This window comes from Triticum urartu, chromosome 7 (assembly GCF_003073215.2).
Source record: "Triticum urartu cultivar G1812 chromosome 7, Tu2.1, whole genome shotgun sequence".
Classification (NCBI taxonomy): Eukaryota; Viridiplantae; Streptophyta; class Magnoliopsida; order Poales; family Poaceae; genus Triticum; species Triticum urartu.
In genome coordinates, this window is record NC_053028.1 from 34,243,156 (window position 1) to 34,257,352 (window position 14,197).

The 14,197-nt window shown below is 47.9% G+C and overlaps 1 protein-coding gene across 1 annotated transcript; it reads right to left on the reverse strand.

Moving 5' to 3' along the window:
* Window positions 1–215: 215 nt before the first annotated feature.
* LOC125524484 (GDSL esterase/lipase At1g29660-like) lies at window positions 216–2,404 on the reverse strand. The gene is made up of 5 exons (XM_048689532.1): window positions 2,055–2,404; window positions 1,739–1,924; window positions 1,496–1,608; window positions 943–1,423; window positions 216–564 (listed from the first exon to the last, which is right to left on the reverse strand). The coding sequence occupies exons 1-5, from the start codon at window positions 2,356–2,358 to the stop codon at window positions 365–367; spliced, it is 1,284 nt and encodes a 427-aa protein (XP_048545489.1). The 5' UTR covers window positions 2,359–2,404; the 3' UTR covers window positions 216–364.
* Window positions 2,405–14,197: the final 11,793 nt, after the last annotated feature.

Here is a 14,197-nt window from a genome sequence, read left to right on the forward strand (position 1 = left end):
CCCTCAGCAGAACCTTTGTACTTCGTGTTGTGTGAACTGGGTGTGTGTGTTCTAAACTAGTCTTTGTATGCGTGCTCTTGGCGGTTTGCTTTATTTATGAAGCGGGGCGAAAGCCTTTTTCGGTAATCATCAAGATAACTTTCTTGGTCCGTTGGAAGAAGCACAGGGCACAAAGCTAATTTTGGACGTAGACAATGGTACAAAGAAGATCAATAGGAGTAACCTTTATTAGTATCATAGGTACTAGAAAGGTCAGAATGACCTATTTTATTCTCCATGGCATACTTATTGCGTATTCCAGTTGCTCCAATTGCACAATCGGAGTGGAAACAAATACGTACTACTAAAATACCACAAGAAGAGATTATTTTTTCCCCAACAGAGCCTTAAAGGTAACTGGAAATGTAAACTGGGGTGGACCATAGTAGAACGCAGCGGCTGTCAGCTTGGCGGCCCTATCCGTCATGAACTCCGGATCCCAGAACCAGTAACCGTCTGGGTTGTAGCAGTACGTCCAGTCTGGGTAGCCCCGCTGGCTGCACGAGTCCTTGGTATTCACTAGCCCTGCATGCCATACAACAAAACAATTATACTCCCTTCGTCACGGTTTAGAAGACGCGCTTGAAAATTCTCTGCGACCTAGGCGGTTATCTATTGGTTGTGGGATGGACTAAAAAATAGCATTCACACTATGCATGAATATAGAAATAGTATATCGAAGTACTAATTAGCTACTAGAAATAAATGCAATGCGCCTTAAACCTTGTCTATTGTGGAAACGCACGCAAATTTAACTGTGCCTTCTAAACTGTGACGGAGGAAGTACAATGAAACAAACCACAATTAAATGAGCATTGGACACACATGTGCTTTATGGTAAATAGAGCATCGGTGCTTGGTTAATTTTCAACAAAAAAGAGTTTTTTTTTATGTGCTATGTACCATAATTTGCTGGGTGGGCGAAGACGGCCGTGGTGAAGCCATAGAAGTCGCCGATAGAGTAGGAGAGCCCCGGTTTCTTGGACGAGAGGCTGGCCATGAGGGGCTTGAGGGCAGAGTCAAACGCGGTGGCGTTTTCGTTCAAGCTCTTGTCGCAGACATAGTTGTAGTTGTAGGGCTGCGGCTTGCAGCCGATGAGTCCAACATTGACCATGGCCATCTTCCTGGCGCCCATGTCATAGAGGGACGATATGGCTCCCCCGTAAAGGGTGATGAGCTCCTGGAGCTCGGTCTGTGACCTTGGATATCCAGACTCAACGTTCCATCTTGGATCAAGGTCCTGGCCACCGGTGCCAAGGAGGAAGAAGGACTTGAAGAGGAGCTCGCGCACTTTGGCGTCGCCACCCAGCTTGGCCTCCATCTGGGACCGCGTCGCCTTGAAGTGCTCAAGCTGCTTCGGCAACGAGATGGACCGTTCTCCATTCTGCATGTATCTCTCATTTCAAATGTTGGTAATTTCCCACAAGTGCAAATTTAGTGCAATGGGTTTACTTACAGTGGAGATTTTGATACCGGAACCCGCTGAGGCGTAGTTGGCGCCCCACATGTTGAGCCCACCGTTCAACGACATGTAAGCTGGAGGGCTCTGTTGGAAGCCGATGGATGTTGCTGGACACCATAAAACCAACCAGCCAATCAATGATCCATGAGTAGGCGTATGATGTGTTAATGCAGAGGCCGGGGATATCCTCTTTTTTCTGAAAAAAAAGGATGTATCATGGGTTTGGCGTGCACATACCGACGGTGTCAGCCAAGTTGGCTCCGTTGCTGAACCTGCCGCTGCTAGATTGGGAGACTTGAGGGGGGTACCCCTCCTCCGTTTCGGTCTTGGGCAAATATGCATTGTTGCCGACGTCCAACACCCCGTCTCCAAACACGAACATGGCCGGTGGAGGCACCGGCTTCGCCGGCTTTACCTCGTCATCTATTCTCACCAGAACATGCATTATACTCCGTATATCATACTATTTCAGAGCAAAAGCAAACCCAACACCCAACCAACAAATTCAAAATTAAAGATTACGTGTACTCTCGAAAAATTAAAGAGTACGTACGGCAGAATGTCTTGCAGTCGGGGCAAAGGACGATGCATTGCTGGGGGCAGCGGCCGGGGCAGGTGCTCGTGCACCCCGGCCGCTTCCCATCGGTGTCCTTGCAGGTGACGTTCCTGGGAGGGACGACCTCCCCCTCCCCCTCGTAGCCGCCCGGGGAGCCCGGAGATGGGTATGAGCCCGGGGACGGATACGAGTCCGGGGAGCTTGGGGACGGCCGGTATTGCATCGACGCCGACGCAGGGGACGGATACATCGCCAGCAAGCAGAAGAGGCCCACCCTGAGCACACTGACGCGCGCCGCCATTGCTGCTGCCAACTGATCCAAGCTAATCGATGGAAAGACAACGTAAGCTGCTGCTGCTGGCCGTTGAGATTGACGGCCTCAAGGATATCTATATATACTATGGTTAGCCAGCAAGCTGGGTGAATGGCGAGCGTTGACCCAGATTGCCGGAGTAGCAATGTGAGTAGTCGATCTGTCTTACGAACGACGACAAGTATGGAGCAAGATTTAATCAAGATACTCTTCGAATACAAGTATAGAACAGATCAAGTCGGCAACTCATAAGATTCTCCGGTGCAGTCGAGGCCAGTGCCTCGGGGTGAGGATATATATATACTAGCAAGATGCCTGTGCTACGCTACGGAGGGAGTCACAAAAGATCGGGTGGACAATGTTTACTCAATAAGTGGAGCCTACTGAACAATAAAAGATGCACCAAGATATCAATCAAAGTGATGCCATATTGTACTAACCACCCCGTCACCAAAGTCCCCTGGCGGCGTACGTCTAGGTTTTTAGTTTTCCTCCGGTGGCGACACCGTGAGGCCGATCGGGACTCTACCACCAAGCCCAATCCTTCCCGTCGTGGTTCTCGGGCTGACTAAGGGGATAGCCTCGCTATCTACCCGGCCTTGGTTCCTGCTTCGGGTTGTTAGGACGTGGCGGCGGAAGCACGAAGCTTGTTAGGGTTTGGCCATGGCGGCAAGTGGATCGCAATCATCAGCGGGGAGTGCGACGCCGGGAGGAAAACCGATCGGAGTCAAGGAGATGATCGGGAAACTGAATCTGCAGGAGAGAGAGGAGGATGATCTGGATTTCGACGAGGAGTTTGCGGATGAGATTGAGGAGGCGGAGTTCATGGCGCTGGCAACGGTGCATACAGATAAGCCCTTCAGTAGGAGTTCTTTCTATGAGACGATGAGACTTGCATGGAGCTTAGCACAGGGAGTTAACTTTAAACCTCTGGGCGAAAACCTATTCTCCTTAACAGCTAATTGCATGGGAGATTGGAAGAGGGTCACAGAGGAGGGGCCTTGGTTGTTTCGTGACCATGGTGTGCTCATTGAGAAGTACGACGGATATTCTCGATATGATGAGTGGTGTTGGATAAACTTGCAGTATGGATACAGATCATGGATCTTCCTCCACTCTACAGGAGGGAAAACGTTGTGTGATCACTGGCAAAGAAAGTAGGGATTGTGGAGAAGGTAATGTTAAACCCTAGATGGGGCGAGGGAAGGATTGTGAGGATAAAAGTGAAGCTTGACATCCATGAGCCTCTGATGCGTTATGTCTCTATCACAAAAGATAAGAAGAAGGTTTACTACTCAGTCCTCTATGAGAAGATGCCGGTATTCTGCTATGCGTGCGGTCATATGGGCCACACCTATCTTGAGCATGGTAATGGGAAGCATGATCCGAGGACTATGGAGTGGGGCGAGTTCATACTTGCACCACGACCAGGAGAGAGAAGGCAAACATGCCAAGGGTCGCAGGGATGGAAGAAGGACAGGGGATCTATGGGTGGTAGGGGGAGAACCAATGTCTCGGATGATGATGATCTGCACGACACCGGTACCAGCCCTATAAAACCTATTAGCGGGGGGAGGGGTGCTGAGGTCAAACCTCCTGGCAGGAAAAGGCTTGCTTTCGATGACAAGAGCACAGATCCGGCTGCAGCAAAGGAGGGGCTTTCAGCACAGCAGCCCCCGGTTGATATGTTAACTGCTATGGTAGTTCACTCGCAGGCGGGGTTGATCACAGGGAAAGTAGATGAGGAGGAGGGGGACACGTCCTCGCACGATTCGAAGAGGTCGAAGAAGGAGAACTCGGCTGTGATGGATACCAGCCACAACTTATCGGCAAGCTCCGAGAAGGGGCTCGACCGGTCACAATGAAACTCCTCGTGTGGAACTGCCGCGGGATGCGTAAACCTGCGGCAGTTCGAGCGCTCTTGGGGGTCCAAGAGCGAATAAAACCGGATGTGTTGTTCCTGTCTGAAACACATCTAGATAAGGCTAAGGCAGGAAAACTGAAGAGGAGATTAGGGTTCGATGGGATGGAAGTTTCGGAAAGCGATGGTAGAAGTGGAGGTCTGATCATGTTTTGGCACACCAACCTGGGAGTCTCTTCCTGGGAAACTCATGCAAATTCCATTGATATTCGAATAAAGGAGACAACACCGGAGGGCTGGCGGTTCACAGGGTTCTACGGTGAACCAAGCAGCGACCGGAAACACATGTCCTGGGAGTACATGCGTGCTCTTCGCACAATGGCAGATCTGCCATGGCTAGTAGCAGGTGACTTCAATGAAATACTACATGCTCATGAGAAAGAAGGAGGGGCTGCACGCCCCCAACGCTGTATGCAGGCCTTTAGCAGTGCATTAAGTGATTGCGGGCTTGATGATCTTGGTTACTCTGGGGATATTTTCACTTGGCGAAGAGGACGCATAAGAGAACGCTTGGACAGGGCTGTCTCAAGTGGTACATGGGCAGACTTGTTTCCATCTTATGGTGTGTCCAACGAGCTTTTTAACAAGTCGGATCACCGACCAATTTTGATTGACACTGAGTTCCAGCAAGGCCTGCAACCAAGGGGTCCGACAGGGCCAAGAAAATTCGAAGCAAGATGGCTTGCCGAGGAGGACGTTGAGGTTATTGTTCAAACTGCTTGGGACCGAGCCAAAGCGAGTGGAGCTGGGCCATACTCGCAGGTTACAGATGACATACATGCTGCGTTGCATACATGGGATAAAGAAACACTCAAGGGTCCCATGACTAGGTTGAGGAAACTACAGAAAGAGCTAAATGATGTTCTGACGGGACCGTTAACGGATGATGCAGTTGCGCGACAGCATGAGTTACACTTGCAGATTGAAAACCTACTCGAGCAGGAGGAGATATATTGGATGCAGAGAGGCCACGCTGATTGGCTATGCCGTGGTGATCAAAACACGGATTTCTTCCATAGAGCTGCTACTGGAAGACGTAAGAAAAACTTTATTAAGAAGCTGAAGGGAGAGTCAGGAGATTGGATCGAGGAGGAGGACCTCCTAATTAAAGAGTCATGTGGCAAGTTATTTTGAGGGACTTTTTTCTTCGGAAGTACATGACCCAGACCAAGCTGTATTGGACAAGGTCAAGGCGAGAGTCTCGCCAGAGATGAATGTTGAGTTGATGAAACCCTACACTAGAGAGGAAGTGAAAAGGGCTATGAATAATATAAGGGACTTGAAGGCACCGGGACCTGATGGTCTTCATGCGGTTTTTTATAAGAGATTCTGGCATATCATTGGTGAGGACTTAATCGATGAGGTGTTGATGGCAGTGAACAATAGAAAGATACCAGAGGGATGGAATAATACCACAATCGTTCTTATTCCAAAGGTGGAAAATCCGGAAGTCATTACACAATTCCGTCCAATTAGTCTGTGTAATGTGGTCTATAAGGTGATCTCAAAACTGCTTTCTAATAGACTCAAATATATGCTACCAGAGATTATTTCACTAAATCAAAGTGCCTTTGTCCCCGGGCGCTTGATTACTGACAACTTCTTAGTTGCTTTTGAGTCTTACCATGCTATTAAGAGGAAGAGGACGGGGAAGTTTGGAACATGTGCGGTGAAGCTAGACATGCACAAGGCCTATGATAGGGTCGAGTGGGTGTTCCTTGAGAGGATTATGCTGAAGATGGGCTTTGCATCAGACTGGGTTGCACTCATCATGGAGTGCGTTCGGTCAGTGAAGTACCAAGTCCGACTCAATAACTCTCTGACAGAATTTTTCGTTCCTTCTAGAGGCCTTCGACAAGGAGACCCGTTATCGTCTTACTTATTTTTACTCTGTGCGGAAGGCCTCTCAAGTTTGCTCATTCATGAGGAGGAGGTTGGGAACTTAATGGGGGTGCGAGTCTGTAAAGACGCCCCGGCAGTCTCGCATCTCTTTTTCGCAGATGACCCCCTTATTCTGATGCGTGCAGATGCCACTAATGCTACAAGCCTTCGCCGGGCTCTTGACGATTACTGTACTGCCTCTGGCCAACTTGTGAGCGAGGCAAAATCGAGTATTTTCTTCAGCCCCTGTACCCCTGCGGAGGTCCGAGCAGAGGTGTGCTCTATTCTGAATATAATGGTGGAGGCCATATCAGATAAGTACTTGGGACTGCCACCAATCGTTGGTTTGGACCGAACTGATTGTTTTCAACATATTGTGGATCGGATTTTGGCCAGGATGAGAGGCTGGAAGGAGAGGATGCTTTCTTTTGGGGGGAAAGAAGTGTTGTTGAAGGCTGTTATTCAAGCCATCCCATCGTATGCCATGCTTGTGTTCAAACTCCCAAAACAGATTTGCAACGCAATAACTTCTGCTATGTCTCAGTTTTGGTGGGGAGATGAGGATGTGAAGAAGCACATGCACTGGTTTGCATGGTGGAAGATGTGTGTACCTAAGAGCATGGGTGGAATGGGTTTCAGAGATGTGCATTGTTTTAACCTGGCCCTCCTAGCGAAACAATGCTGGCGACTGCTCGCAGAACCAGAATCACTATGTGCGAGAGTCTTGAGAGCAAAATATTTCCCAGATGGTGATCTACTTAACTGCACTCTTAAAAAAGGTAGTTCTTTCACTTGGCAGAGTCTATGGAGTGGTATTCAGAATTTCAAGAAGGGTCACATTTGGAGAGTTTTAGATGGTACGCAAATAAATATTTGGGATGATCCTTGGGTCCCTAGCAGCCCAAGCAGGAAAGTGATGACCCGAAGAGGTAATATTGTTCTCACAAAAGTTTCTGAACTTATTGATATGGAGAATAGATGTTGGGATGTGAAGAACTGATCCGACAGGTGTTATGGCCTATTGATGCCAATAGGATCTTTAATATTCCTCTTGCTATAGGAATGATGGAGGATTTTGTTTCATGGCACTACAACAAAACGGGGTTTTTCTCGGTTAAGACGGCATACCACATGGAGTGGGATCACCAACATGGACGAAAGTTGAGACAAACAAATACCATATTGTCTTCAAGTACTAGTCCAGTTTGGCGCACTCTTTGGAAACTTCAAATACCGGCAAAGATCAAGGTGCATGTTTGGAGAGCTTTGTATGGTGCAATCCCTTGTCGGGGAGTCCTGGCCAATCGACATATGATAACAATCTCCGACTGCCCGATATGTGCCACGGATTGTGAGAGTATTCGTCATTCTTTCTTTAGATGCAACAGAGTGCAAGAGATTTGGGCAAAATTGGGCTTGCTTCCCACCGTAAGTGAGCTGTGCGAAACTGAGATGGAGGGATCTTTGGTCCTTGGTGACCTGTTGTTAATGCCAAGCGTTGATGTTCCGTCGCTCCCGGGTGTGCCCATGAAGGAGCTGGTGGCTGTGGCGGTTTGGTATATATGGTGGGAACGACGAAGATTCACCCATGGTGAGCCCATCCAAGAACCTGGAAGATCGGCCCAAGCCATTGTTACTTTGACCAAAAATTTCTTGAGGGCAAGGAAGCATGGTGCGGGCAGGATACGAAGACATGGATGGACGAGACCAACAGAGGGATTTGTTAGCCTCAATATCGACGCCTCTTTTGATGCTGACAGTGGCACCGACGGGACCGGGGCCATCATACGGGACTCTACAGGTTCTTTCGTTGCAGCATCCACGAGCAACATCCCGTTTGTCCAAGACGCAGCGACAGCCGAGGCACGGGGCCTCAAGGATGGGCTGGTTCTGGCAAACACCATCGGCTGCAACAAGGTGGAGATCAGGGCGGATTGTATGGAGGTCATCCAGATAATGCAAGACGGAGGCAATTCCTTAGGACCAGCTGCAGCCATCTATGAGGAGTGTACTTTCTTGTGTCGTAATTTTATCTCTGTTAGTTTCTGTCATTGCCCTAGGGAAGCTAATATGGCGGCTGATCTTTTGGCTACTAAGTCGGAGCCCTCGCGAACTATTGTGTGGCAGAACGAGGCTCCAGACTTTCTGCTCGATGTAATAACAAATGATGTAGCCCTATTTTCACATGAAATATAAACCGCCATGATGGCATTTCCCTCAAAAAGTGATGCCATATTGTTGCTAAGTACATATCGAGCAAAATCAAACATATGGAAACCGACCGATGAACCCTGTCGTCCAAGCCAAATATTTTCTTCTCAATTTTCACCTTGCAGAAGACTTGTTGTTCTCCCTACCTAGCTTTACATTGCTCTCGACAGAGAACATGCGGAACATGAAAAATATGTCCACACACATTTGGCAATTGCGACGACGCCAACCAGCTTTTATTTAACACATGCTTCTGTAGTATATTTATTAGACGAAGGAAAAAAAATAGACATCACTTGCATACATTTTGTATGGAGCAATGAAACAAAATGCTAGTGAAAGATGCTCCTGAATCATATGTATATAGAAGGGGTGAGTGCGCATATACGTACGTACAAAACTATTAGTACTGGATTAATTGTAACTTTCTTACATCTGGATGTAGCTTGAAAGATTGGATGTGGAGCTACCAAGCAAAGAAAGGCGCTGATGACAAAGAGACTTGCTGTAGGCAGCCTCCGATTTTTTTTCAATCAGAGAGAGTAATAAAGACAGCTACTAAAAACAATTCAAACACACGTATGAATATTTTTACAAAAATAGTAATCATGAATGCTAAAGCAAGTGTCTAAGTTGTCTTTCTGAAAGTCCTCTCCACTGGGAGCAAACATGCTTCTCCACATATGCACAATCTGAAGTCCATACAAGCAACGGACATAGAGAACCATAACATATAACTAACGCAGAAGTAACACTTTTCTCATAAAGGAAGGAATGCAGAATTAACAAAACAAACGCTGCAACCACAACATTTTTCAGTGACAATTTACTCGCTGCATCTATCAAGGATGAAAATGATACAATAGGCATATGGTACAACTACAGTCCGGCACACAGAGGTAAATGCTAATTATTTTCTCTCTAGGGCATAAGCCAACAATAATGAACTACAATAGTGCTGCTGTACTTGGGTGCTTGCGATGAAATTACATCTATTGGCAGCAAGGACACAAATAAATAGAACTTGCCGGAGTGCATTACTTGTATTAGTAATTTAAACAGAGATCATCCACCTAAATACTGAAAGTAAAGTGGCATCTCTGAACTATTGGAAACGCTAGTTTACAGAATTTTGAAGCTCACCTTGCAGATAAAAAGAATAACCTGACGATATAATTACTCATGCATGAGCTTTTACATGGTCAAGCATGTCAAGCATACAAGCTTCCTCTAAAGGTATTTATAAATTTGTACTTTGATTATCCGGAACTTTAATTATGTGCATGAAACTTATCTCCGTGCAACAATGAGCTGCTCGTATGTGTTGGAGCACAGAACAACAACAACCAACAATTATAGAAGAGAACCTAATGATCTATTTACTACTGTGATCCAAATTCTGAGCATAGGCTAGAAAAAATATAGAAGTATAAGCAGAGATCCATGCTGTGTTCGACATATAGCTATAGACGAGTATCCGCTCATTGCATTCACTGAAGTAAGCAAGGAGGCGGAAAACATTGTCGTGCCAGAACCTAGCCATCACCTCCATTTCTCTTGCGAAATCACTATTGCATTTCCTTGTCAGCAGACTGCCTAAGCCTCTTCAACCATCGTTCTCCCTGTCTCCCATCAGCTAATTGGCCGTAGTGATTACAAGTTATTAAGCTACTTGATTAGTCTATATCTCTAAAAAGAGCTGATTAAACTATTGCAGACCCGAAGTTGATCAAATAAGCAATATTGGGGATGAAATATATGTGCGTACACACCAGCACTGACATTGGGCACGGTGCACCAATGGAGGCCAGTGCAGCTCCACGTCCTTGGCAACGACAGCCCGGACATCCTGCAGGGTGGCCGGGAGCGCAGGCCAGGACGACGCGGCCATCTTTCTTGGTGCGATAATTTGGGATATCACTGAGGAAGAAACCTATTAGATTTAAGAAAAAAAGTGTATATGACCCTATAAGTATTACATTTTGGCCACATAGCCCCCTGAGGCCCTGACCTCTAAAACCGGGATCTTAATCCCCTCTACTTTCTAATACCAAACAAATCAACCCTGATGCTCTGGTAGGTGGTTTTGCTCACGTGGTGGCAAGGTGAGATGGGAAAGCACCAATGTGATAGCCATTCCGTCGTACACTTTATGTGCCCCCATTAGCGTGCTCCCAGCGTACATGTCAACCGCATATGCTCCAAGACCTGCCACAGGATGAACCTGGTGAGCACCGACGCACGACTAACTCTACAGACTACAACCCATACACATGCCTCCACAAAGCCTACCTCAATGGAAGCCATTGGAGGACACAAGGAGCCGACGGGCAGCACACGTTCGAAACCGGCGGCACGAGCGTCTACCTCACTTTCAACCCACTGTCGCCTCGGGGCAAATAGCTCCCATGCGACGTTGTTGGTGTGAATTGTCTATCATGTGACGTTGTTGGCTGTAATAACTTTCATGCGACATCTGCGTTGGGAAAAATAGCTCCCATGCGACACTGCTGCCTAATCCAAAGACACATGTTTAAAACTCGAATCAGGTGAGCGGGACCCACAGCATGGGACCCACTAACTTATCCAACTCAGCATTGGTCAGGTGAGCAGGACCCACTGCGTGGGACCCACTAACTTATCCAGGTCAGCATTGGTACAAGAGGACACCGAGCCGTGGCCCGAGCCGTGCAGCACCCGAGCCCATCCTCCCCCCCTCCCCCCCCTCCCCGACCGTTGTTGTTCTTCTTCTCCGGCGACGACGCGCAGCAACGCCGTTCCGGGCCGCGGCCTAGCAATGTCGAGCTCCGCTTCAGCCTCCCGCCGCTCATGGCCGCGCTATGGCGCAGTGCCCATGACAAGGTGCCCTGCATGCCCATGTATCGCACCCCTGAAGCGGCTAGTCACAACGACCGACAAGAATGGCAACCTTGGGCGGGAATTCGTGAAATGCGAGAGCAAACCAGAGCAGGGAAATGTGAGATTTTACTTCTCAATATGCCAATTTTGGTTTTTGTCTCCCAATTTCATATTTGCCCAATTTTTCCCCATTTTTCATCGGATTTGGGATTTAGGGTTCATCTTTCCAATTTCAGAAATTGAAGCAATGCACCCATTTTGAGTGGCTAGATGAGTACATAGAGCGGATTCAACTGGAGGGTGCATCAGGGGAGCTCGATTTACCGTTGGAGGCGGAGAAGTTGGGCAAGTTTGGATCGGGCGCGTCTGGATCTGGGGCCCCTGGATCTGCCCATTCCATTGGGGCTACTGTGGGGGATGCAGTAGTGACGGCAGAGCTGAAGAAGCTGAACAAGCAGATGAAGAAACTCATCGAATTGCAGAAGCAGGGCAATTTGATGGGGCTGATGGCCGGACTTTTTTATGTTTGTGTAATTGCTCTCGCATTTGTTTATGTGATGATAATTAGTCATAAGTGAATAGATTGGGCGTCATTTGTAATCGTAATGATATGTATATTTGAATAAAAAGTGTTGGCTGTACGAATTCAGCATGTCCTCTCCACTCTGTTTCGGCCCCGTATTTTTAGTTCTTCAGTTCGTCATCAGTTTCAGTTTCAGTGATAGAGGGAGAAAAGGAAAAAAAAAGATTCGTCCACAGCCCGTTGCCCAAAAAGGCCAGGCCCATATCGAAGTTAGGCAGGGCCGAATAGAACATATCTAGGCCCATTGATAAAAGAAGTGTAGCCAGTGCAAAAAAAGTGCACACGGTCATTGACATCGATATATCTTTTCGGCTTTAGGTTATTTCACAAATTTTAAGTTTCCTGCAGTCACCTTTTTTGAGATAACTCATCTGATAATTATTTGAGCTATTTTTATGCATAAGCTATCGTGTCCGATGGTAGGGTCCCGTGTTGTTTCGGCTAAAACAAAAGGTTGGTTCTAGTTAGCAGTCCAACTTGCAGTCTTTGTGAACCAAAAAAGTTGCAATTGTTTGGTTCTAGTTTATTTCAACCAAGCACCATTTTTTAATATTTTTTCTGACTTGTGCTATGGTGTTTTTAAAGTTTTTACTCGTGTGTTTCAACCGAAAAAGGTTGTGCCCCTCTCAAAAAAAGAAGACATCTAGTGTGCCCCTAGTAGCATCTCCTTACAACATAGAGGGGCATCCCCTTACAACATATAGTGCATAAAACATAAAAGGAAGATAATTAACTAGACACGTGCTAACAACAACTTATATGATTGGATCATGTTTTAGTGCATTTTTTAGTACACATGGCCACATAAATAAAATGCAATGGAGAAACTTTAGGACCGAAAAAACATATAGATAGATAGAGGGGCATCGGGTACCCTAGTAGCATAGATAGATAGAACATATAGAGGGGCATCCCCCTACTACATATAGTTTATAAAACATGAAAGTAAAATAATTAAAACTAGATATATAGAAGACACGGGCACACACGCCCAAACCAACACAAACACAAACTAGATAGATAGAAGACTCGCACTTGAACAACCCCTTGAACAACTCCTTGGCCCCTCCTCCTTGCCACTCCTTGGCCCCTCCTCCTTGGGCCCCTCACTCGTCATTCTCCGGCATCTGGTAGGGGAGGGTGTGCATGCCGTTGGGGTGAGGGAAGATGTGGTGGAAGTTGGTGAAGATGTTGTAGGTCGTGAACGCGATAAACTCGCATCCACACTAGAACACCTCCCCGAGGAGGTGGTGAGCGTCGTAGGGGTTGGTGAAGGTGACGTAGAGGCCGATGACGAAGCCATTGGCGTTGCCATCGTACTGCTCGTGGAGGTGGAACATGGGCGGAGTGCCCGGAGGGAGGTGGCGGTACCCGGCTTGGAGGAAGAAGCGAGCCAACTCTCTAGGGCCCCTCTACCTAGAGATGGCCCACACCCTCAGGCTATTCTCGACGACGACTCCGGCCGGGTACTGCCTCTCCGGCACGGTGCGAGGGCGACGGTAGGTAGAGCCGTTGAACTGCATGGTGGCTTGAGTGGTGGATTTGGCTCGAAAAGAAGAAGGGGAGGAGGCTTGAGAGATGAGTGTGAGGGGATGAGGAAATAGTGCCCTTTTATAGCCGCGTTGCAGCCGTGGTCAATGTGTACACGGTGCCTTCTCGATCGTTTTCTCTTCTCCGTTCGCACTGGCATAAGTAATTGCGGGCATTAATTCAAAAAACGGCGGGCAGAGCATCCAAAGAGGCACGGGCGGCACAGGCGTGGGAAACAGGCCCGTTCATCCGCGCGTGACACTGAAAAAGGAGCTGCACCACCGACGCGTCCGTCTCGTTCAAACATGCATTTGTTAAAATAGCTTAGATGCGACGTACCTATACGCTGCGCCCCTGCCGTGCTTTACTGCGTCGATGCGTGCATGCAAGCCCGCATGCAAATGGCTAGGCGTTCACGAGCAAAGAATAGCTAGGCTGCGACGTTGCATGCATGGCATGCATGGGATAGGGATGGCCCACATGTCATTGACCCTCTCGCATGCAGCCCATCCCCCCTCTCGACGGCCGTGCACACGCACGCCAGGCTCTGCCGGGCCCGATCCGCTCGGCCCAACGGTCACTTAGATGCTCCCCCGCTCAACGTTATCTGTTCGTCAGAGAAAAAACGGTGGCCAATCAGATTGGAGCCCACGGATCGCCCCTGCGGAATCCTTCTAGAAGGCCTATCCGACGGCCGCAGTTTGGCGTTAGGGTTAGATCGACGGTGGCCGTTTGGCGCTAGGGTTACAAGGTTTTGAGGCAGTCAACGGGGTTTTGAAAGGTTTGACCGAACATTCAAATGTGTATAACTAATTCAAAAAAATCTAAAAAATGAAAAACCT

Bases quoted from the DNA above. Each gene is read 5' to 3' on its own strand.
- LOC125524484 (XM_048689532.1), bottom strand. From the start codon at position 2,358: ATGGCGGCGCGCGTCAGTGTGCTCAGGGTGGGCCTCTTCTGCTTGCTG. The intron at 1,609-1,738 runs GTATGTGCACGC...TATGGTGTCCAG, and splicing joins CAACTTGGCTGACACCGTCG to CAACATCCATCGGCTTCCAA. The intron at 565-942 runs GTACATAGCACA...TATGGCATGCAG, and splicing joins CGCCCACCCAGCAAATTATG to GGCTAGTGAATACCAAGGAC.